General features: G+C 39.2%; 1 protein-coding gene across 3 annotated transcripts; it reads left to right on the plus strand.

Annotated features, from left to right (window-relative positions):
- Positions 1–8,277: 8,277 nt before the first annotated feature.
- Positions 8,278–24,458, plus strand: ercc6 (excision repair cross-complementation group 6). Of its 3 annotated transcripts, none has more exons than XM_086169101.1 (22): positions 8,278–8,332; positions 9,612–9,793; positions 9,877–10,105; positions 10,481–10,601; positions 10,706–10,820; positions 11,219–11,939; positions 13,144–13,275; positions 13,547–13,705; positions 14,767–14,902; positions 15,094–15,264; positions 16,444–16,620; positions 17,905–18,021; positions 18,432–18,527; positions 19,784–20,002; positions 20,414–20,524; positions 21,050–21,169; positions 21,669–21,763; positions 22,035–22,180; positions 22,290–22,850; positions 22,945–23,113; positions 23,199–23,277; positions 23,354–24,458. In XM_086169101.1, exons 2-22 carry the CDS (start codon positions 9,622–9,624, stop codon positions 23,798–23,800), a joined length of 4,293 nt encoding a protein of 1,430 aa, XP_086025227.1. In that variant the 5' UTR covers positions 8,278–8,332; positions 9,612–9,621; the 3' UTR covers positions 23,801–24,458. The 3 variants fall into 3 exon arrangements, with proteins under 3 accessions (XP_086025227.1, XP_086025210.1, XP_086025218.1); XM_086169084.1 differs by lacking the exon at positions 8,278–8,332 and adding an exon at positions 8,352–8,419; XM_086169092.1 differs by lacking the exon at positions 8,278–8,332 and adding an exon at positions 8,352–8,419 and having other exon boundaries at positions 11,222–11,939.
- Positions 24,459–25,833: the final 1,375 nt, after the last annotated feature.

The raw sequence follows: 25,833 nt of genomic DNA on the forward strand, positions 1-25,833 counted from the left end.
GAAAGCACTTAATGTTACTCCTTGGCTGATTCCACACAGAGCTGTTATCTGTCAGAGTTGCACGACAGCCAACAAACTTGGCTCCCTGGCCTGGTACTTTATCTATTTGAGAGCTAGCCCCTTTAAAATTCACAGAGATCATCGTCATAGTTGTATGTGTTATGTGGAGACATAAACCTGCTGTACAGGAGTCCTGTGCACTTTGGATGAGAAGTTTGGAAATGATCTTGAACTGTACAAACAAGGGTCAAAAAATAGTGAAATGGTCCAATTAACTGGCCCATTCAAGTTGGTGCTTAGCCACCTGATACACTGTTCTTTAAAGGAAATGAATTGACACTTTTAATATTTAATAACATATTTATGTAAAGCAGATTGAAGTTTCTTGTCAGAGGCTAGAAGTCAATTGAGATGGAAATTTACTGAAAAATGACAGAACACTCATTATCAACTCAAATAAATCACCACTGGAATATGATTTGATGTTTTGTAAAAAGAAATTGCTGTAGCTCCTTGTATTTTCTTTTAAAGCACTGGATTGCTATACAACCTTGTTTTTTCCTCCCACATGATAGCTTGTGCAGCTGGAAATGTTTCTACTTCTGTAATTAAAACCGAGTCTCAGAAGACATCGGTATGTTTAATTTGGTCCACCATAACAGTTCAAAAAGTTCAAATCATCTACAGCATTTCTTCTCTTTTCAAATCTATTTTAGAAATGTTCTCATCAGGTCTCTCTTAGAGTATGCTAATATATATACTTTCTCATATGGTTAGAGATGAATGAAGAATTCCTTCAATTCCATAAACAAACTTTTGTAATGCTCAATAAATGCATAAATGCATTAATGGGGACAGTCCTTTCCGTTGACAGCGAAATGCAGCCCCTTAAGTTTCCTGTGGTTCTGTTTGCGCTTCTAATCATTGTACATTGAGACAGGGGCCAAGTCAATGGTGATGAAGGGCAAGCATGTGAGGGGGGCAATAGCAGCGTGGGCCAATGTGAACAAAGCTTCTGGCTAATTTATGGCTAAAAGGACAAATGAGGGCATGGTAACAGCATTTTGGCAATGAGGGTTGTTGTCAGTGCTCAGCACTCTATGATCCTGCAGAGTAAAACAACCACTCAAAACATCACAAGCATAGTGTCTATAAGGGCAACCTGTTTCCCCCTTGTGTTACTCTGCATAATTCTGTAGAATAAATCAGCTAGATGTCATACAGAAGGATTTGGATAAAGACGGAGGGTGACACAGGGAGACTAAGGGAGGGATGGAAGGGGCTTCACAGAGGTCAAGGTCCCAAAAAGCTGAATTTATGTTTCTTTCAATAGGGCACAGTTTCAAATTATTTTTGGAAAGCCACACAGGCAGAAACCAGAATCTATGGCTGCAGATGACTTTACAACGAGAAACTATCATTGGCGAAAAAAAATCAGACAGCTAATAGATTTCCTTAACAATACTCAACTACTTTCCTTTGCTTGAAGTACAGATTAGGATAATTAAGGAGAATCATTATTATATTCTACCATAATTGGACCACCTTTGTGATTCAAAAACAGATAGCTAGTCTTTGTGCCTCCAACACATGTTCAAGATGCATTGTCGTACATAAAAGATGAAAGCATTTGTAACAGGCAGTGCGGACGGTCCACAATGTTTCAAGTTACAGTAAATTGGGTTTTATGTCTGGTCTTAAAACCTTGAGTTGTATGTGCAAGCGTGCGTGAGCATGTGTATTTTTTTTTCTTCGATTAGGTTTTTAGTAACTGACTGAAATTGAATTTCTTAAAACATACCTTCATCTTGATTTTTAAAACATGCAATTTTGGACGATACTCTTGAGGCAAAAGCGATTAAAAGACTCATTATCCAACCCATGATAATCAGAAGGTAGTCATAGAGTAAGATGTATGGTTATCCGTTGTGAGCGTGATATGTAAAACAAAGTAAAGTTACTTAAAACTACTTTTGGGACAGCAAAAACTTAAAACTACTTATTTTGTCTATAATTATAGACAAAATAAGCATCAATATACGTATGCTGTGAATACAAACAAAACATTCTAGCATTATGTTATAAAAATATACAAGTTTAGTGACGAACCCCACACTATACAGCCACCTCTAAACTGACTGAAGCTGTCAAATGCAAAGTAGCATTATGGCTACAGAAACTCTAACCAGTATAGATTTGGACTCGGATGAAAATATCGGATGAAAATGGAGCATTCAGAACAGCTTGAAGCAGTTTCTTCAAGCTTACTTGGACCACTTCACCCCATGCAAACCCAGTAGATTCAATGTAACTTACGACGTAACTTTTAAATACTATGTCTTCTTTGGAAATAAAAAAGATAACAGGAAAAGTCAAGCAAAGAATAAAAAATGGGATTTTGGTCTCTCTTCCAGGAATGGAAAAAAAATGTTTTCATATTTAGAGTAGTAATCATAATACATGCTTCAATAGTTCATTTTTCACACACTGGGTTAGTAATATTTATCCAAGACAAATATTCTGAAACAAATGAACAATGAAAAAGCAATTCCTGTAAAACAGCCAAAAAAATTTCTTCTGTGTTTGTTATCGGGAAACTCCTTTTTTACTCACGGTACTTGACACCACTACTATAGCACTCCGGGGATTTAAGTGCTGCACACAGTGGTGTGCTGGTGAGAAGTGTTGAGTTGCTTCCTGTTCTCAGAACATCAGAAAATGTCTTGTAACAGATGGCAACCTTTGTCATCCAGTTAGATCCTGTTCGCTGATCTTTTTGGTGTCATGATAATAGTACAAGTAAAAATAATTCACCTCTTGTATCTTGGGAAAAAAACAGAGTAATTTCACAATACATTTAATGACAGTCTTATCTTACTCCATGTCCTTGAGAACCAAGGGCTTTCGTCAGTATTTTAATGCTTTATTCACCAAATATTCACTGAAGTGCCTGTTGTTGGGTCCTATTACGGGAGTTTACTGCCAATCATTTATTGTGCCCATAAAAATAAAGAGCCTGTGGGTGAGGTACCCAGTGTGTAGAGGTCAACCAGCCGAAGTTTTGTGTGTTCAGCATACATTTTCAATAAGGGTACACATGCTTCTGGTTAGACTGGGAACAAACACACTAAACAATAGAGACACTCGAGTGTTCCTTCTAGATATATTCCATGTGCGTAAATTATCATCAAACCTATCTCTCTCCACAGGATAGCAAGACAAAAAATGTGAAGTCTGACTGTTGAATTTGAAAGGAATAAAAAAAAAAACAGCCAGCGAGTCAGAGAAAACCGAACACAATCACGGTTCACATTTGGAAACATTTCATCTTGGACGATGAATAAGATTGGTATCAGTCTGGCCAAGGTTGATAAGAATTTGTCAGTATGCATTTGCCTTGAGTTTTTGAGTTCATTGATAGAATAAAAGGTATCTTTTTACACCAAAGTTTGCTCCAATGCATGCAGACTATTTATAAATTGACCACAACAGGCAATTATTTCTCATTGTAGAGGGATGGATCCACAGTAACTCTTTTATTTATACTGAAGTGGTCCCACTCATGTTATGAACTCAAAGGCATAGCAGGATCGAGAGTAAAATGCAATGCCCTTAATATACCGGTTCAATGAATCTTGGTCTTCCTCCTTGCAGAAATTGCAGGCAATTGAACTTTGACTAAGGATTAAATGTACAAAATTTACACATAGGGATATGCGTATGAAATTTCTCAATTCTGAGAAAATTAAAGGCATATTTGTTTCTATTCTATTCTATACAACTTAGACACATACTACTGTGGTCGTAATTGTTTTTTAAAAAAAAAAGAGTTATGGAGAAGGACCTCTTCAGTTCTTTGATTGCTGTTATTCTGTTCACATTTTTATTGTAAATAGTGGTCAGCAAATTACAGCATCTGAATAAACTGTTTTCATCCATAAGTGGCTAGTCAGTGAGCTCATCTTCAGTAGAATTCTGTCTCCCATGTGCAGTCGGAAAAGAAAAAAACATGAACAAATGTTTCTCAGACTTTAGATAACACCGCACCCTTTCATTCTGCTTAAAGTATTTAACCCACATTCCAATACTGACACCTCCCCAGAAAAATATAGGAAAAACTCCACTCGAATTCAAAGACTGATTTTTTCTGTTTGCATTTGTGACACTTACTGAATACTAAGAGTCTGTGTATCTCACTTGCAGAAATCATCAGTTTCAGTTGCCATTTTATGTTCCTTTATAAACTTTTGTTAAGATAACACATACTGCCAACTGACAACACAACGTTAGAGTTTTGAAAAGTGTAAGCTATAGTAGGGAGTAACATTAGCATGCAAGGTTTTTCTCATTACATATCTTTGACTGTCTCATTATACAGAAACTGACTTATCACTCCAGAGCTGATTGAAGGGATGGTAACTGAAATTGCAGAATAATGCCTGAACCATCACCATCTGCTTACATCATTTAGTCACTGAGCATCACCCAGACAGTTAAGATCACATTTTGGCTGGGGTCATCAAAGCCACATCTAAGAAAACTTTACATTTGTTACAGGAATGCAATGCATACACAAGATGCTCTCACATACTAAAGCACACATTCATAAATATGCATGTGGACATGGAGGCTTCAGGTCATATTGGGGCTTGTGTTCTCCCTACCTCACAGGCTTCGTTTGTCAGGTTATATTTGAAATACATATTGCAATACACGCTTGGTATGTTGAGACTACGAGATCTGGAAGTGGTAAAATGATATGAATGTGTGCACGAGGAGGAAACAGTTTGGATTGAAGTAAGAAGACAGTGAGAATGATTTATGCTGATTTTCTAAAGCAGAACAATTCATAATAATCACTTTACTATGGAAGCAAATATACACCTGCTGCTGAGTGAAATCACAAGCAGTTGCTTTCATTGTCACTGCAGGCAGTGGTCTGATGCACACAGACAAGGACCATACACACCCGGTTAATCACTATCAGACGCATTTCCAGACATCTTCTAGCAAGCAGAACACATGGGAGACATTAACAACACCAATACGGTCACAGAACAGCAAAGAACAATATGGCTTGCATATACAGTACATTAATGTAGACATGATGAAGCTTACTCATGTTGATTTATTCACCCATCAGTGGCCGAGGAAGTTTTTTTTCCAGATCTATTTCCAGTTAGTTGGTGGCCATTAACTCAACCAAAAAATAAAACCAATTACTGTAAAATACTTGGTGAGCTGAAAGATTTATTTAGTTCTGCATGTCTTTTGTGTGTGTGTGTCTGTGTGCGTTGGTGGAGTGCAAAGGACCAATTTCAAAATGATATATTCAAATATTTATAAATAGGTTTTCAATTTCATTTTCTTTCTAATTTTATATTTAGCAACTGCCAAGATATAAGTAGAGGAAGATGCCAATCAGCTGTAGGATTTTTGTAGGTTATATAACCACAAAAGCAACAAATACAGTAGGGACACTGAAGTTGATCAAATTACATAGCTAAATTTTGAGGAGGGGAATTTGACCACATTAAGTGCAACATTTAACTTTTTTATTGGATGAAACCACAAATCACTGGAGTATTTGACTAAAGAAAGTTGCCATGGGAATTTTTGGAATGCAAAAGCAAGGATGTGGGCACAGATGAAGTTTAACAACACTGAACGAATAGAGTTTACTATCTGAGAGGACCATTAATCATAATTCAGTGAAACAACAACACAAGTTGTTTTGTTCCAGATCTGACACCGTTATATAAAATTGCATCTAAGTTAAAGCCTACAAGAAGACCCTCAAGTACAAGCCTCTCAAAATTTCATCCCAGAATATTTGTTCAGTTCCAGGACGATGATGAGGGCCATGTGGCCTGAAACACTCAGAACAGAAAAGATGAACGTTCAGGAGATAGTGGGTGAAATACAACTTCATTTTCCATCACGATACAGAGATGATGAAGTATAGGACACTTGGCTCCCAACTGTGTCAGCATAAAATCTTGCATCACATCACTTTTATGCACATAAACATGCAACACATTGTAGAAGTGTTCCACTTTGGAAAGCAAACTCACCATGGTTTGCAAATATAAACCTAATAGGATCAGTCTTTAAATCATGTTCCATTTGTTAACTCTTCTGTCAGGATGCAATATGGCATGGAGCAGCACTGTTAACAACAAAGTCCACAGTCTCTGGGACTCCAGACTCCATACACTGTATCTATCACCACAACCAGACCTTCATACAGGAGGCTGATATAGGATTTATCCTAAACACTAATCCCATAAACAGTAGTGTCATCTAATAAATCAAGTTAGCTTGCTGTGACCTCAGCTTATCTTCCTTGAAATTGCAATTTTCTGAAATTAGAACAGAGAAATTTCAGTTCTTTATTAGAACAGAGAAAATTCCCCTTTCTGGTGATACAAAAGAAATAATAAAAGTAACAATTGAAAACTTAGCTCATAAATGGGCCTCAAAAGTATTTTACAACTGATTAAGATGCCTTGTACTCTGCCGTCAGATTGTGTTTCTTAGAAACTGTTAGCAAAGGCACAATTCTAACAAGAACCTGACATTGAACATTGAGCATTCCTTGCAATACTTGAAAGAGTATTCCGTTACATAGTTTGTTTCAAGGTATGAACCAAACAGAGAGTGCAGAAGTCTTATTCTTCTGAAATAAAGAGATTAAAAAGGAAAAAAAGTTTGTTCAACTGAGTTTCCAGATGTTTCCAAAACTGACCTTACTGGGACTAGGAGCTACCATTCTTTCGGGTAACTCAAGATCCAAATAGCCTGAAATCATTGGATGAGGTTCATTTGTAAAGGTTGGAGAAACTAAAAGGAAGACAATATTCTGGGAGACTTGTTATCATAGGCAATTCCGAGATTGCAGATAAGACTGAATTCTGATCGAAACGTTTTGAAGGGTTTACGATTTCAGGTTGAAACTAAGGTTTATTGAATGGCCTGGGTCCAAGAGAGCTTCTCATAAATGATCTGAAAATAGCGCTGCACATATGAAAAGATTCCATCAAATAAAACAATATGAAAAGGGTTGTATTTAATATTTAGTTCTGAATAAGTTCTGAGTAAGAATAAGAATAAGAATAAGAATAAGAACAACTTTATTAATCCTTCGGGATTAATAAAGTTGTTCTTATTCTTATTCTTATTCTTATTCAATCAGTAAAACTTCTAAATGCATAACATATTGGGGGGGGGGTCTATGCTATCTTCTCCCTCGTGATTTCAGTGAATTTACACATAAGATGGAGCCCGAATACAGACATAAAGTATACATTCCTCAGCATAGCTCAAGCAAATAGTCACAACATTGTGTGAATGTGTGTTATTTTTCCTCCATGGATGATTCATAAGCAGCTTCATAGTTTATTTAACCTATTCTGACTCCTATGTGTGTGGCTTTTTTCTTATCCTCTACCTACACAGACACATCATCTGTTTACAAAATACCAGATCAGCACAGGCTTTAAATTATAATACCAGTGAAGTTTTTTTTTTTTTTTTTTTCATTCTCTGTCGCTTTTGTTTCAATTATTTTTAGCAAAATACCCCTCTGTGACTGAAGTCTTTCCACTGACGGAAACCTGCAAACCAAATAGGATGGACCAGTGTCTCCATCCTCCTACACTTTCAGCGCCAAGGTTGACAGCAATATCTATCCCTATTGAGATGTTTCTGTTTAGACAAATAAAAATGTTTGGAAAGATTGCTGGCCTTTGCACAGGCTCCCTATTGCAAAGCGGGGGAGATGTTTTAATTAAATCCCGCAATTTATTGTTACAAGATACTGGAAAACAAACTTCCTCTGAGAAGCAAGTACTTGGCACTGTTCACACTTGCATTACCCAGGAGGGACTGTGTATTTAAAAAAAAAAAGTCAAGGCACATCCACTTCACTGAAAATTGCTTGGCAATAGGATGGTGCAATTATGTTTATAGTTGGCCTCTAATGTAACTGGATGAGTGTACACTATTATATCTATCAGTTCGACAAAGTAGCTTTTCAGTAGCGAATTTTGTCATTGATAGTTTATTCGTTGCTGAAAAGGATCAGTAATTTCCTGGCAGGCAACCCACCACTTGAATATTTGATTTTATGGCGCCATCTGCTGGTTTAAAGAAAAATACCTTTCCAGGCCAGCAAACAGCGCTGTTAAACAAGTTCATCACGCTTTTGGCCAGTAGATGGCGCTGTTAAACAAGTTAGTCGTTACCGAGACTACTGCGCCCCTCCGCCACCGGAAGCCTGGAGGTTCGGCTGGCGAGATGACATAAGTGATGGTTTATAATTCCACTGCATGTGAGTAAAAGCCGAAATTTTTCACTATCGTTCGATCACACGGTTTAATGTACTTACCATGTCAGGAACGCGGAAACTGCTGGATAGGTGAGTTATTGATCCTTATTTGACTGCTTAACCATAGCCTGTCCGCAAGCCTGCTGTGCTCACGTTTAGCTTATCAGGCTAGCCTAGCCACGTAAACAATGGATGTCACCGAGAAATATACGTTACTTATATTTTTGTATCACACGATTAAATGACTGTCATAAAATTAGGTGACAGAGAGGCCAAACGCTGACTGGAAAACACTTCCGGCTTCTAATGTTTAGATTAGTAGGTAGCAATAACTGTTTAGTAGCTTAACAGTGAAGTGAGTTATGTAACCCCAGCATATATATGCGTGAAATAGTTAAGGTGACCATACTTTTATACTCCACCCAAAGTTTATTGTAAGATACCCCCATAATTTATATTTATTGTCTTGTCTTATAATCATTATGAATAGAAAAAGAGGTTATTCCACATGAGCTACTGTGTAAAAAAAATGTTCAAAACAAGTGTCAAATTTAAAAAAAAAAGAAAAATGAAGTAAATATCTAGGGAATGAAATAATCATAGAACTTTTGCCTCTTAATTTATTAAAAGCTATTTTTTCCAAGTCTTACAGGAAAAATCAATTAATTGAATATTAGATTGTCTCAAGAAAATATTGTTCTCTCTACGAGAAAGTTATTTTTGGAAAAAAAATCTTTTTTTGTTTAGTGTAATAATGTCTATAGTAAATTAGTACATGCCTAATGGTCCTATGACAAACAATGAAATCCAATCACTTTTAATAATTTATAAAAATACTAATGGACAGTCCTGGAAGGGTACTAAAAGAGGTGATGTCCAGGTCAAAGAGGATGGGGATGTTGTTTTTGCTAAATACATTGCTTTGTTAAAATTCGTCATTAACTTGATATGAATTCAGCAAAGGTTCAATTATATGTTTGGTCTTTAGAAGATTTATAGACATAGTGATGAAGGATGTGATGGTAGTTGGTGTGAGAGAGTAGGATACAGAGAATAGGGTTAGATGGAGAAAGTTGATTTACTGTGGCAACCCCTGAAGGGAAATGCCGAAAGAAGAAAAAGTCTTTGAGCAAATTTTTTAAATCGAAAATGAGTTCTGTACTTTACAAAATAGTTTCATCTTAATAATGATGTAACTGAGAAGCCCATACCTACTAAACATTTGCTTATCTTTACTATTTATTCTGTTTGACTTCTTGATGGGACTATGCTATCCCTGCAGCTGTATTACGATGCCAATAGACGGTTCACAGGATCAGGCGTCCCCCTCCCTCTCAAGCCCCGCTAGCGCTGCTCTCACGTGGGGAGGCAATGAGGAGGATAGAGGCTCAGCAGTTCGCATGCAAGGCCCTGAAGCTGTTGCCCCATGTCAGGCAAACACTGGCATGGCAGAAGGCAGCAGTAGTAAGTAATCAAGCTAATAGAAGAGTTTGTTGAAAGAAAATAAAAAACCCAAACTTGCATATTGAAATTTGCCATATATACAGGTGGTAAGCGGTCTGGAGCCCTGCTCCAAATCGACAGACAGCGCATCCAGGCATCATCTGCCAGTACTGGTGCTGATGAACTCCAGTGCCTCGGTGTGGCTGTCTATGACCAGGAAGTCCTTGAGCAAGGTGTCCTTAAACAAGTTGATGAAGCCATCCAGGAGGCCACACAGGCAGCGGCTAAAGTGGATGCAGAGAAGGAGTACGAGTCCGTTCTAGATGATATCAGGTAAAGGACAAAAACAGGCTGATCTGAGACTGTTGTATTTTTGAGGTAATTGAAGTTCTTCTCAGTTCCTCCGGTGAGAAACAATAAAGCTCATCCTACCTAAGCCAGAGGGTGAAACAACATGACACTTAAAGAATGTTTACAGATTTTCAGAGCCATTGTATGTTTAACCTAACACTGTGTTGTTTTTTCTAACAGTAAAGCAGTATTTTAAAATCTAATATCTTCATTCCGATATTGTTTCTGTAACTTTAAATGTTCCATGGAGAGAGAATATATGATGGTGATATTTAAAAAAAAAAATGGAATTAATTCATGAACTGTTTCCCAGGACACCTCTTCAAAATTTAATCAAGATAACTGTCTGACTTTCAGATCTGTCACTGCATCCCTGAAACAGATCAACAAGATTATTGAGCAGCTTTCTCCTTATGCACCATCAAGTAAAGACATCAGTAGAAAGATTGAATCTGTCAAAAGGCAGAAGGAAAATAAGGTGCCATGCTATAAATCATAAATCACACATCTTTGAATTTCCTGACCATAAAAAGACTGACCGTGATGTTTTTTTTTTTGTTTGTTTTGTTTTTCTCAATTCAGGAGAAACAGCTTAGGAAAGTCAGAGCCAAACAAAAGCGACTCCAGGCTATTCTGGGAGGAGAATCCACTCTGAGGTTTGAAGCTGAGTTCTTTGAAGAAGATGATGGAGACACAGGTGAGAGAGAATTCATCATAAAACTGAGGGTTATGCACTCAAACTCTGAAGCTTGAGGCCATATAGAAGCAGAGAAGCAGAAAATCCCTCTGTGTGGGCACTGCAAGCATGCATGCTTCAGTTTAACCCTTAGTTCAAAAACTCTTGTGTATAACAGATGTGTAATCTCAAGTATAGTCCCACTTAACCACACATACAGGTCTGTAGAGCCACAGAGCAAAATTTGCTGTTTTGGGTCTCGGGGGGGGGTCTATAACAAAAGTATGCATAGTTATACCTCTCTTATCAAAATTTTGCTTGTTATCATTAAAGGAGGTTAAAACTCTTCAGGGTACTTCTAAAGAACCACGATCTGACCACTATGTAACCCCGCCTTTACCCATTTTATGTTTTACCAGAAGCTGGACCATCAACCCTCGGCAGCATGCTCATGCCAGCTCAGGAGACAGAGTGGGAAGAGCTTATTCGTACTGGCCAAATGACTCCATTTGGAACACGAATCCCACAAAAGGAGGCTAAAAAAGAACCTCGAAAACTGATGCTAACTGAAAACTCAGCTTTTGATCAGTACATGGCTGACCAGGCCAAGATAGCAACAGAGAGGAAGCGAATTCCCGTTCTAAAGAAGAAAAAAAACTCTAGACTTAGTCTTGATGAGGACATCAGGGGAAAAAACAGCAGAACTGGCTTAACACCCAAGGATAAAAAAATGCAAAAGCGCATGCGAAAGCTCCAGATAGCTGCTCTAAAGACCCACCCAAAAGCTCGACCCAAGACTGAACCACAAGTCCCAAAATCAAAGAAGAGGTCATTCGCAGATGGAGAGGAGGTAGACAGTGAGGGATCGGAGTACCTGCCTAGTGATGAATGCATCGATCCTGATCTCAATGCAAGAGAAGCCATGGAAGAGGGCTTTGGGCTGGATGATGACGATGAGGAGTACGAGTTGAAACCTTACAAAAGAAAGCCTGAATGGAACAGACCAAGGACTGTCAAGAAGACCGAGGAAAGTGAGGAAGAATACTGCCCTGAGAGTTCAGATGAAGAGGATGATGAAAAGGGGACAGACAAAAAACACAAAGATGATGGGGATTTTAAGTACTACCAGCAGCGCATAAGGTACGGTAACCGTACCCCTTTCCATTCACTTTTCATTTTATAATGTACTTTCACTCAAATTTAAAGTCACAGAAGCAACTCAAAATATGTAGCATACATTTGAAGTCATAGTAAAAGATTTGTGTCATGTTGAAACACAATGGTGCAAAACATCTGCTTTTATGGAGAAAGCATTCATTCTCACAAATGACATGTAACAAATAACAGACCAGATTTAGCCTTTAAGTTTGCATAACATTTGTTATGGCGCTACTGCAATTGTGCTATTGTTGTTTCCTTTAGTTAAGGAGAAAGGCATTTGGTTTCTGTTGGCTCCGTAGTGCAGTCGTAGAGTTAATCCCAGATGAGATTGGCAGCTGTTTCTTGACTAAGCAAATTCACTCCCTGCTCTTCTTCCTCTCTTGCACTGGCCTAATTATCCTCCTGCACATGGTTTTATATGCTCACTCACTCTCATGCTCAAATTAAGGGAAGAGCAGCCCTAATGAGATTTCATATTTATAGCTGCCAAATAAATTGTGTTGGCATGTGTCCTTTTTTACACTACGATGATAGAATGTCAATTCAACTGCACAGAAACTGCATGGACGGGTGAAGATATCTGGTATGAACAGTGATATTATTAGAGCAGGAGATATTTGTAGTTGGGTGGGGGCCGAAAAGTGTAATTAACTGAACCAATGCTTAGTCTTGACTTAATTAGAGTGAGGTCTCTGAGGCCCGGCTACAGGACCAGTTTTGTGGCAGGGTGACAGGACCAGGCCCAAATGAAGATGGATTCTTATCCTCTACACCTTACACCTTTCTTGGGAACTCGCACTACTAATTGTCTGTATCAATCTTCATTGACTGTGCGACGACTCTGCTTCTAACTGCCCTGGCTCCTGTGCTATTAAAACTGTTCTCTTTTACATTTCCCTTTTTGCTGTACATGTTTCAAACCTTAAGAGAAGTACCAAAAAAAAACTTTGCACCCTCCTTACACCTGCATAGTCTTAATCCAAAGTATAAATGGCATGTCCATTATTTTTCTGTGCCCTGGTAATCATAAAGGTTACGATGGAATTGCATTTGTCTCAGCACGTAATGATTTCTAGTTTAAGTGCGCCAAAGATAAATGAGTATATGTATTAAATTGTCACCATATTTAGAGAAATTTCACATGTCTTGTATCCATGCATTAAGTACTTTTTTTTTTTTTTAGGAGATGGAAGCGACAGCGCCTCCGAGAAAGGGAAGAAAAGAAAGAAAGAGGTGAGGAGCTCTCAGATGACAGTGATGCAGAGTTTGATGAAGGATTCAAAGTCCCAGGATTCCTTTGGAAAAAACTTTACAAGTAAGTTTAAACTTTTTTTTTTTTTTTTAGCTATATCTGATATACTCTTTTCAGTCTGTTGCAAATGTTTTTAACGTTCATCAGAGGAGACAGCATATTGTCCAATAGCTTTCAAATTTAAAAAAAAAAGCTATACTTCTCAAGTGTCTAAGATTACATTACACACTGTCTGTCTTCAGTGAAGATGATAAATTCATGTAAAATCAGGGCCATCATGATGTGTGTGGACAAGCATGCAATTCTTTCATATGGGGATATATCACATGGGCAGGTACCAGCAGACGGGTGTGCGGTGGATGTGGGAACTCCATTGTCAGCAGGCTGGTGGCATCCTGGGAGATGAGATGGGATTGGGTAAAACCATCCAGATCATCAGCTTTCTGGCTGGTCTGAGCTACAGCAAACTGAGAACCAGAGGATCCAACTACAGGTGCACACACATAAACACACAGACGTGTTCGCAAATACTGTGGCCAGAGACTCTGTGTCTGTATGGTATGAATATTTGATTAGGGGGATTTCTGCTTGAGTGTGTTCGTCTAAATTATTAAACATGTTTCAATTATCAGACTCTTCACTATCTTACTGCAGACAGAGGGAATACTGTGTGTGTGTGTGTGTGTGTGTGTGTGTGTGTGTGTGTGTGTGTGTGTGTGTGTGTGTGTGCGTGCGTGCGTGCGTGTGTGTGTGTGCGTGCGTGCGTGCGCGCGCGCAAGCGAGTCAGTGAGTGAACCTGAGAGAGTGACTAGAGAAAGTCATGGACACTTTCAGTACAAGGAATTTTGGACTTTTTACTCAGGAGGGGGCTGGAGCAGATGTGGGATAATAAATCAACTCTTGAAAACAAAGGACAGTGGTGGTCATCTTAGGGTCTTACTGCACAAACGACACTTATGCATCTTGTAGGTGGAGCTTCCCTGATGGTCAATACACCGTCTACTATAGACGCCCACAAATTGATTGCTTGCAAACTCAATTAGGGCCCAATATCAATAGCTTCCTCTTGGCAGAGGTTCATACCGGGCCATTAGAGTGAGTGAGTGAGTGAGTGAGTGAGTGAGTGAGTGAGTGAGTGAGTGAGTGAGTGAGTGAGTGAGTGAGTGAGTGAGTGAGTGAGTGAGTGAGTGAGTGAGTGAGTGAGTGAGATTAATTTTGACAGAGGAGCTCACCAAGTGCCCTGTTTCTTTTAATTTGGTCTTTTAAAGTATGGAGAAGAAGGTTTACTCAGGAAAGCATTTGAAGTATGGGCTGATTGCTAATTGTACTGGTCACCATCCACCCCTTTTTCCCCTATGCATCACATGGTGAAAAATACAAGCAAAGTTAAAGGCAAAACTTTAATTGTTTAATCTTTGGCACAAAAATTATTACTTTAATTTTCCGGGAAAATTTGCACCGCATTTCCATATTAAATGAACACTGTGTTCCTTTGTTTACAGATCTCAAGTAGTGGTTAGGGATTAAATATTCCTCTATTCTGCTTGGTGGTAGATACGTCGGTCTGGGGCCTACAGTCATTGTCTGCCCAGCTACAGTCATGCACCAGTGGGTGAAGGAGTTCCATACCTGGTGGCCACCTTTTAGAGTAGCTGTTCTGCACGAAACTGGCTCTTTTACCAGCAATAAGGTAAATGTTACACATGTGTCTTAATGTACCAGAAATTAGTCATAGCTCAGCTTAATCTTTTTTCCTCTGGGGGGCACTATAGGTCTGTTGATTCACGATTTGTTTTGCAAACCAAAGAGCATGAGTTTATTACCTTAATAATTGGAAACAAGACCTATCAGTCCTGGTGCGTGTCTCATTCTGTGATACAGGAAAAGCTGATTCCAGAGATAGCATCATGCCATGGTATCCTGATAACCTCATATTCAGCAGTGAGGAATATGCAGGACACCTTGCAACGCTATGATTGGCACTATATTATTCTGGATGAGGGCCACAAGATCAGGAATCCGAATGCTGGTGTGACCACAGCCTGCAAACAGGTATTTATTCCACACATGCCTGTATACTGGCAGGTGGGATTAGGTGCTACCTTTAGAAGAATGTGTATGCCATAATTCTGTCTTGAACATCTCAATACAAAAAGAGGACCATGAAGTGGGAATTGGAGCAGAATTCTTGACATTGGGATCACTCATAACAGGAGCTGTCAGTTTCAATAACATAGTCAGTGTGAGACATTCAATGTTTGAATACCTTCATATATTGCTTTCATAATGATAATACATGATGTTGTTATTAAATGTAAAAAATAAAAAAAATAAAAAATAAAATAAAATAAAATATGGGATCAACATTGCCTAAGCCAATAGTCAAACAATGCTACAGATACCAGTCAGACTTTAAACCTACACTTTCCTCAGCTGGGGTTTGAAATTTTCAACTTGTCAAGCATCTGATGACAAGCCACCGCCCTTTTTAAGGATTGGAGCCAGAAAAAGGTTAACTGCCATTGCTGAAGACATATAAACATCATATCTCTTTCTTAGAAGTCAGAGGTGGGTTTTATTCTGTGAAAAATGACTTGTTCTCACCAATAGTTTGATGAAGCAATTTAGAGCAATAATAATTGCCGTTTTGCATTTGCAACAAAAAGTAACATTCACACAGATGATATAAATCTATAGCAAGATATTTTACTCAGTATTGGTAATTATAGTCCAAGCAGTACAGAGAAGACTTGTGCCTGTTTGCTAAGATCATGAATCACTACAAATCTGTGTTGTTCAAAGTAGCAAATCGTTGAGGAAATAAAAAACTTATTATGTATTAAATGCTTTTATAATGGAACTTGTTTTGATATTATAATTTTTTTCCAAAGCTACTGATTAAGCTCATTATCAGTTGATAATGGGATTATTTCTTGATTAATGAATAGAGTTGATGGGGCCATAAAATGTTAGAAATTTGTGAAAGATAGGTAGCAGTGTTTTCTCAAGATCTAGATAATGTTCTCAAGTGGCCAAAGCTCAAAAATGCTGTTAAAGGGAGGTAAAGCAAAAAAAAAAAAACATTTGATGAGCTGAGATTAGCCATATTTTATTTCTTCTTTTTCAATAAACCAACTGAAAACATTAATAGGTTTGCAATTCATTTATAAGAGAACTACTAATCAAAAGTTGCAGCTCAGTATATATTTGATTGTTCTCTTCTCTCTCCAGTTTCGCACTCCACACAGGTTCATACTGTCAGGCTCTCCTATGCAGAACAATCTGAAAGAGTTGTGGTCCTTGTTTGATTTCGTCTTCCCCGGTAAACTTGGAACCTTGCCTGTTTTTATGGAACAGTTCTCTGTTCCCATCACTATGGGAGGATACAGCAACGCCTCACCTGTTCAGGTACTGAACACATGCAAAGTATTATTTAGCTCCTGATTTTTTTTGTTAATTAGTCTTCACTCATGAAACTGTCTCACTTCATTTGTCTCACACATTTTCTGAAGCCAAGTAAACCTTTTTTTTTAATTTGCCTCTCATTGGAAGCTACACCTGTGATGTTATGCTAAAGCCCCAAGAGTATGTCAACATACTTAAGGGTTGGAAAGAAGAATTGCTTAAGTGTCTCCTGACAACACTAGTCACACACGCATGTACACAGATTCAGAGAGGGAGGTGGAAGTAATAGTGGAGCAACACAGCCATTAAGAGTAGTGAAGAATAATGTGGGTCTATGCAAAGGAACTTTGGTCTCTCCCGTGTGTGTGTGTGTGTGTGTGTGTGTGTGTGTGTGTGTGTGTGTGTGTGTGTGTGTGTGTGTGTGTGTGAGAGAGAGAAAGAGAGAGAGAGAGAGAGACTAAAGTGGAAAGCCAGTGAGGTAGATTGTAGCCCTTTGTCATTAGTGTTCAATCGTTAATAACCCAATGACTGTATGGATTTAATTATTTAAGATGGCTATTGATGCTTCTTCCGCTGTCGATAATAAAAACCTTTACTAATTATTAATGTTATTAAATGGCCAGAGAAAGCTACGCTTTGCTACCTTATCCTCTTATTGAAATTCTCAGAGCACCAGAACAGGCCTTTGGCTGACACATATGTTTATTCTTGTAAAATAAATGTTAAAATTATATGAGAACGAGGCGGAGCAAAGTGAATTTGTGGATTTAAAGCCATTATTGAAGCAGGTGTTTATACCCACGGTATATCCACCCAGCTTCATCTGCTACCCTCCTCACTCCATTTCTACTCTGACCTCCATTGAGCCCTAAATCCCTCCACATTATTGTCCTCTTCAGGTTTGCAGGGCTTTCTTTGATCCTACAACAACCCCCATCCCCTTTGAGTTAATGTTTAAAAGACTAACCTTGCTCCTCTAGAATCAGGAGTAGTAGGCACTTCTAGTGAGGCTCCTGATATGGGGAGGGTGTCCGCAAGAACAGGCCAGTACTCTTTGTAAGAGCAGGGTTCCGTCCCTTGAGACCAGCAGCACTCTGATCGGGGGTTAATGGTTCATGCTGGTGAGAGAAGAGCAAAGTGAAAGAGGCGTTGGCTAAATGACAATCATGCCTCAGGAAACATTCACTGTGACAGGTGTTAGCAGGACAGGTTTGGCTTTATGTTGCTTTTGTTTTGTAGCAGTTTGTTCATGCTAAATTATTAATTTACTGGTTTCCTGTTCTAAAGGTCCAGACTGCATTTAAGTGTGCATGCGTGTTGAGGGACACCATAAATCCTTACCTCCTCCGACGAATGAAGGCAGACGTCAAGGCCAACCTCTCCTTGCCTGACAAAAATGAACAGGTATTCATCATAATGTAAGACATTTGACCCTAATTATAAAACAAGTCTCTCATTTCTGGGTCTCTTAGCTAGGGGAGGTGTTTCTCTGATTGGATGACAATGTGTGCCATGGCTAAGGAGTGATGATTGTGCATGGCCTTTCCAGGTGAAACCAGCTAATAAAGTCTTTATAAAGTAAAAGTAGCAGGTATTCAGTTAGGGGGCTGATCTCTGGTCTGTCCTTGAGGTTGATGCTGGTTGACTCTTTCGTTCAATTCAGCTCATTAAGTCAGTCCCTCGGGATGCTGGTGGCTCCAAAAACACATTGCTCACTTGTAATTTCACTTCTCGCGCACAGTGTATCTCAGAGCTTCAACATGGATGTTCATTGCACATTACACACTCTTACAATACCCTATGTATGTGGGAAGGTTCTTTTCTGCAGATTAACCGAGGAACAGCGGCAGGTTTATCAGAGCTTCTTAGATTCAAAAGAAGTCTACCAGATACTAAATGGAGACATGCAGGTAAGAGGTTCTTTTTGTTTTTGTATTTCTGCTGTTATAGCTCCGTTTGATCTGTGTTAATGTTGGAAGGATAAGGAGGGCACAATTCTCAGCTGAGGAAACGACTTCCAGGAAAAAGACAACCCTTATACATTATTTAACGTAACACAACTGATGAATTTCACTTCAACACTCAAGAGACATTTTGGCATGTTTTAGGCCTCTTTTACTTTTTCAAAACAGGCAACATTAGGTTTCATTGCAATTTATATTTTGAAGAGCCCCATAAAACGGACTTTCATTGTCTTTAAGATGCTATGTTTAAAGAGCTTGTACAGTGACTGTTCTCACATTAGCCAGACTCTGAGGATGGTGGCTCGACCATTTATCACCACTAACCAAATGGACATGGTTGGAGAGCCAGGGGTGACCACAGCAGATTGCACACACAAGCGCATACACATGCACATGCACATGCACTCACACACACACACACAAATAAACACGACCATATAGTCAGTGGTCACACTCAACCCATTAACCACCATTACTTATGCAATGACCATTGGGCCTGCATCAAGATGCGTGGTCTTTATTGTCCTTAAATAAGTTATGTAACTCATTCCTGTATTCTAAAGACGATGCATTTAGCCTATGGTTGAAACTAAAATGAAGCATCTTAATAACACAAGAGGATAAGAGCTTTGTCCATTGTCATGTTTCTATGATTCAGTGGCTTAACCAATTCTATGTGCATCAGCCCCTCACTTTCTGTCACTGTTACAGTCATCAATTGCACATTGATTTGCACAATGAGCACTAATCGGAGGGGCTTTGCAATCACTCTTGGTAAGAAGTACTTAATAATGGTGATGTCCCACTTCAACTTTCCAATCTACAGGTGTGGAAAAACAAGAATATTAACGAATGAAAATGTACAAATCACTCTCCATTAACATACAGTTTCCAGTTAATCTGCTCTCACACGTTGGTTCTTTTTCCCTTTCATGATAGTTTGAAAGTTGAGGTCAAAAATATACAGCAACAATAAGTTTGGGCTCTATCTTTTCATTTAACATTTGGATGGCTCTGAATATTTGCATACCTTTCTTAAAATATATTCCAAGAAGAATCACATGGAATGGTCACCAAAATTGGCAGACCATTTCGCGCTGCCACCAGTTTTACTTTATAAGAATTGATTTTTCATCTGTCCAAATAATATGGTTCTATTTCTTAATGGGAACAAGAGTGCCATGTCTTTCCACTCTCTCTAGGTGTTTTCTGGTTTGATAGCACTGCGTAAAATTTGCAACCACCCGGATCTTTTCTCTGGTGGCCCCCGGATGCTGAGGGGAATCCCTGAGGATCAGCTGACTGAAAAGGAGCACTTTGGCTTTTGGAAACGCTCAGGCAAGCTGATAGTGGTGGAGTCCCTGCTACGTCTCTGGTACAAGCAGGGCCACAGAGTCCTCCTCTTCACACAGTCCAGACAGGTTAGGAGTATACTGTTTAGTCGCTTTGAGTCAGTCACAGCCCTGAACTAATGATTAAAATCCTATTCAATTTATAGTTTTTTTACTCATTAAAGTAAATATTTTTAGCTTTTCCCTTTTACAGAGGCAATGTCAAATTTTAGCAAGTTTCATTTGTGTGTGTTTTTGTTGCGCGAGAGTGGGAGAAAAAGAAAGAGTTTATGTGAGAGGGAGGCCCCAGTTGTTGCAGTCAATACCAATGAGATTATACCTCGGAGGGAACCTGAGACCCTCCCTGTCGGTATCTCTGTCCATGTAATATTAATCTGCTTTAATCCTTTTAGAGATAATCCAAACCCCAGCTCATGTCTTCTTCTCCGTTTCCCGCCCACCCACATTCTCTCTTCATATCTCTGTTTCCTTGCTTTCCAGATGTTGGACATCTTAGAGGTGTTTGTGAGGGATAAAAATTACACATACCTGAAAATGGATGGCACTACCACAATTGCTTCCCGACAGCCCCTCATCGCTCGCTACAACGAGGTAAGGATTAGTTGCCCCTAATGGCTGTGAGTGTTTCCCATGAAAATCCGGACCTGAGGGACTAAATGCTTCAGTGTAACCCAGCTCACCCTGAGGTGGAAACATAAATCGATGACAATCTGTTGTTCAAAGTGGATGAAGCTTTGGCTTTCCTCATTTTAAAATACAGCAGAACATTTTACTATGTTTTGAGCACATCAGTACGTCACTCTCAGTAAATGCATCATGAACAACATGATGACGTTTCTAAGGAGAATGATATAAGTTGAGGTAAAATATGAGAATATTGTTTTCATTAAAATATCTAATGCCCCTACTACTGATTACATTGGTAATAACCAAGTTTAGATTTAGCATCAATCAATACAGTTTTTAATTAAATGAGTATTTTATTTGTGTTAAAGTACAACCATTATTCATTTTTATGTAATGTATTGATATGTTTTAAACAAGGAACATTATTTTTTATCAATCTGTTAGATTTTGACAGGCAATTTCTCCCCCAATGCTTGTATTTCTTTTCAGGACAAATCCATTTTTATCTTCCTGTTAACGACTAAAGTAGGAGGTCTGGGAGTCAATTTGACTGGAGCCAATAGAGTTATCATATACGACCCAGACTGGAACCCCAGTACAGACACCCAGGTTGGACACACAAGCACATATGAGAAAAATGTTTCCCGTCTACACCATTCTCCATCACTTAGGGATATGCATAACATGTTATTGTCTGTTATAGTCAAATCAAAAGTCAAAAGTCAAAGGTCTTCTTTAATTTCAATGCTGCTATTATGTTGTACACATATAGAGGATTGAAATTGCATTGATCTCAGACCCACAGACCATAGATCATATTAACAATGGGAAAAAAAACTATCTAGAAAATGATACAGATTGGTATAAAAGGTATAAATAAATAAAATAGAGTAAAACAGAAGGGTTCAACATAATTCATTGAACACACAGCCCTTTAAAATGAGATTTATAAAGTTTCCGTTCAGCTGGAAAGTATAAGCATTGTCATTTTCCCCAAGGGACAAATGAGGTTTTTTGAATAAGTTAGTCACCAAAATTAACCTCAACAAAAACTTCAGTATACCAGATCTTTCTTTACAACAATTTTAACATGGGACGTTGCTTGTAGGCTCGTGAGCGTGCGTGGAGGATAGGTCAAAAACAGCAAGTGACGGTCTACCGGTTGCTGACTGCAGGTACCATTGAGGAGAAAATATACCACAGGTCAGATATCATCTCCAACATTCTATCTTAATATTTGTCTGGAAAAAGGAAATTAATTATTGAAATTGGATCGCTTTTATACCCTTTCCACTCATATGGCTCTCTTTCATTTTAACTCCCCAAAATTTTTAACTGGACGGTTTAAACAGTTGCTTTGTTACCTTTGGTTTGAGTTAGCAAGGTTTCTGTTGTGAGAGGATTAAAGTTAGCTGCTGAAGCAAATCAGTGCGTCACACAGAATTATAATTGTTTTTCTATTGTTGAAATTCAGGCAAATTTTCAAACAGTTCCTGACAAACCGTGTTCTGAAGGACCCCAAACAAAGACGCTTCTTCAAGTCTAATGATATCTATGAACTGTTCACTCTCTCTGACCCTGATGGAACTCAGGGAACGGAAACCAGTGCCATATTTGCAGGTTTGAAGAATGTTCCTCCTCCATTTCATTTATAAATTTCTGTAAATCTGAGGAGTTTGCCAATACAACATTGGACAAATTCACATTACCATTTGCATTGCTCTGACAGGTACAGGTTCTGATGTGAAGGTCCCCAAGAAACCTGAGAGGCCTATGCCATTGATCACACAGAGCCATGACCACCACTTCCATACAAATGCCACAGCCAACCAGAATGAAACATGTGCCGTCAAATATTCTCCGAACATTAATGTTATACCAAACAGAAATACCTCACCATGCAGTCAGAACTCTCAGGGTAAACCAAATGTTTCAAGTAACAGCCAAAACAGCATGAGTGTTGACGCAACATTACTCCTTACTGGACAGGATAACTGTGAGGGAGTAACGTCTGGAAACAAATCAGTCAGACCTCATCAAAATACAGACAAAGACACAGTCCTTACAAGTCCACAGAAACGCAGGGAAAAGAGGAAGCATTGCGACCCATCTGACGTCGAAAGAAGCAGAAGTAAGAAGCATAAACAACGTAGGGATGCTCGGTTTGAAGGCCAGCGCATCTCACACTTGGTGAAGAAAAGGTCCTATAAGAAAGAGGAGACAGAAGAGGGTTCTGAAGCTCAGAAAAAATCAGATGATTATGTTTTGGCAAAGCTCTTCAAAAAATCAGGTAAGAGTTTGCATATGTAGACATTGTCAGAAGGAATTAATATAATGATCCAGAAAAAAAAAAAAAATCAAATTTCTTGTCATGTGTTGTACAGGTATCCACAGTGTGATGCAGCATGACACTATCATGGAGTCGTCCAACCCAGACTACGTTTTGGTTGAGGCAGAAGCCAACAGAGTGGCCAGAGATGCCCTGAAAGCCGTTAAAGTATCTCGTCAGCAGTGCAGGCAGGCCTTCAGTCGACCTCCTCCACCACCTGCAAAGTACACAGTCTCATAATCCGGCTGCAGTTATTTAAATGTAATCATAGTGTATGTTGCATAAATAACTCCCTTTTTTACTTATCAGGAAAAGATTTGGACAAAAAAAGAATTCTCTCTTGGTTGCACCTGCTGTTGAGTCTCTCCCTGCTTTGACCAAATGCAAGGTATCAGCAGTGTTTTCACTAATGCAGAGTTTTACACATAATGCCATTTTGTGTAAATGCATCTTTCTTTGTTTAGGACGCTGCTATAATAAGGAAGACTACGCCGAAGAAGCCCTGTTCAGAGGTGCATTTCTCAGGGGAGGGGGCAGAGAGTGACCCTAGCTCCGCCCCACTATCCTCATCCTCCCTTCTGGCCAAAATGATGGCCCGTAATCACCTCGGCGTGCCCTCCAGTCAACAAGAAGAAACAGAGGAAGACAACGGGCCAGTAAATGAAAGCACCAGCTCCCTCCCAGCTCCAGCCACCGAGCATGATGAACTGCTGGCAGATTTGCGCAACTTCGTAGCTTTTCAGGCGCATGTGGACGGACAGGCCAGTACACATGAAGTACTAGAATACTTCAAACCTAGACTGACTCAGCAGCAGGCACCCGTTTTCAGGGAGCTTCTCAGGAACATTTGTGACTTTTATAGGTCACCTGGTCAGGAGGGGATCTGGAGACTAAAGGAGAGCTTCCGCTGAGTGAAAGCTGGGGAAACGATAAATCAACCTGACCACTTCCTAACTTTGAACCCTCAAAGTTTCAAGTTAATTTGTTTTTTTGTTTGTTTCTTTTTCTGTATCATTTATGATAAACGGAGCAACTCTACATTTGCAGTACTGTATCCCATGTGGAAAAAATGTGTTCAATGCAAATACTGTATTTTGCTGTTTTGAAAGACCTTATCGGCAGGACCACACACAATGCCATAGTACAAAGGACTACTGACTTAAATGATATCAGTCGACTAGCTCGCAAAGGAAAACTGCTTTTTTTTTATTAGCTCTCAATTTTGAGTTGACATTTTCAATTGTTTGTCAGAAGTCTTTTATATCTGGTTATACTTGAATCTTCTCATCATTGCCTGAATATTGACAATGTATTACATTGGCTAATTATTTCCACAATTGTGGGTTGTTTTTCATCTGGGGAGTTGTGTGTCATTGTTGGAGCAATACTCACATAACATTAACTGACAGTTCCTTTTTCATGGGTAAATACACTGTGAACGGTAGAATGGGACCCTGATTAAAATTATGTATGAACAACTTTCAAAACAATGACATTCAGCTGCTGTTTATTATTCTGATATGAAGGCTTTTTTGTAATAGTATATGTAATAAACATGTGAGTGATGTATGAATTACTTTGTGCTGTTTTACACAATGGATGACCTACCAAATATGTCACCAGATATTTCAAAGATTATCATATTGTGACCAAGCAGCTAGTATACATTTTTTCCTTTTTTCCATGTTGAGAATTCGCTGCCTTAAAGGTGGAAATTTCAAATCCAAGGCCAATACAAATCAGTCTCCAGCATAAACTTACTTGTGAATTTAGACTTAATGCAAACACGAATCCAGATCATTCAAAAATCTCATCAGTTTGCCTTGAACACAGTCTCAAGCCTCAAAAAGAGCAGAGGTAATTTCAATTAGGTGCGGCGGAAATGCGCTGACAGGAAGCAGGTGCCGACACTTGAGGCCTTCCCTCTCTTCAGAGGAGTCTAGACCAAATATTGGGATAAAGTTATCAACCGTTATTTGATTTCAATTTTCTCCACGCACCTCACTGAGGTCATAATAACAACTTTATTTTCAGTGATGCATAAATTAATTACGCGCATTTAATAACTAAAATATCATTATATTCCCCCTTTAATAACATAAACGCTGCACGCCAGGGAAAGCCTTAATAGCGCGGGGCCCCGTAACTGGCCATTATCCGCCTGTAATGATATTACAGAACCAATTACGCGCCATTAGAAGGGATTTTCTGCACTTTATGTGGTTTAGTCCAATCCCGCACTCCTCTTCTAAATTTCAGCTGCTTCTCGAAGCCTCATTTTGCCTCCACCTCAGAGACGCATGGCGTCTGCGCTCTGCCGTCCCAGATGCGCTTTAAAACTAATTGAAAGGGTCCCGCCGCAGATCATTTATCTGAGGAAGCGAAATAAATCGCGGGACCCCTTGCTGTGAACAAAATCAAAAATTTGGCCTTGCGAGTGTTCTATATGCGCAAGCCCTTGTAAAGTGGAGCCCCTAACACACCCTGACGAGCAATTAACCCACCCGCAGTCAATCTAAAACCCAAAAGCAGTCATCCTCCTTTTTTTAATATATGAAAGAACCGAATAAAAAGTGCAGCGGGCATGTGAGCATGTTTATGGTTAGGGAATATGCCTGACTCTGGAATAACAATCACTTGTGATTATTTTCCCCCCCTCAAACCAGACCAGAGCTGCCGTTTGCCATTCTGAGTCGACTATATCTCCTTTCTCGCTCGCTCACTTGCGCGCATACCCGGCGCGCGCACACACACACACACACACGTACACACACACACACGCACACACACACATCAGCGGTTGGGGGTGAGAGAGACAAAGCCGTGATAATCCGATTAGGAGCAATTAGGCGTGAGATTCTGCGACACTGGCTGAAAACCTTAACACTCCGTAGACAGTTATAGAGACATCTGGACACTCCCAGCAGCTCCCGGAGTGTGTGTG

Source organism: Fistularia commersonii, chromosome 2 (genome assembly GCF_037954325.1).
Source record: "Fistularia commersonii isolate RoL2024-O1a breed Wild chromosome 2, RoL_Fcom_v1.0, whole genome shotgun sequence".
Taxonomy (NCBI): Eukaryota; Metazoa; Chordata; class Actinopteri; order Syngnathiformes; family Fistulariidae; genus Fistularia; species Fistularia commersonii.

Bases quoted from the DNA above. Each gene is read 5' to 3' on its own strand.
- ercc6 (XM_086169084.1), top strand. From the start codon at position 8,391: ATGTCAGGAACGCGGAAACTGCTGGATAG. The intron at 13,706-14,766 runs GTGCACACACAT...GCTTGGTGGTAG, and splicing joins ACCAGAGGATCCAACTACAG to ATACGTCGGTCTGGGGCCTA. The intron at 22,851-22,944 runs GTAAGAGTTTGC...TGTGTTGTACAG, and splicing joins AAAGCTCTTCAAAAAATCAG to GTATCCACAGTGTGATGCAG.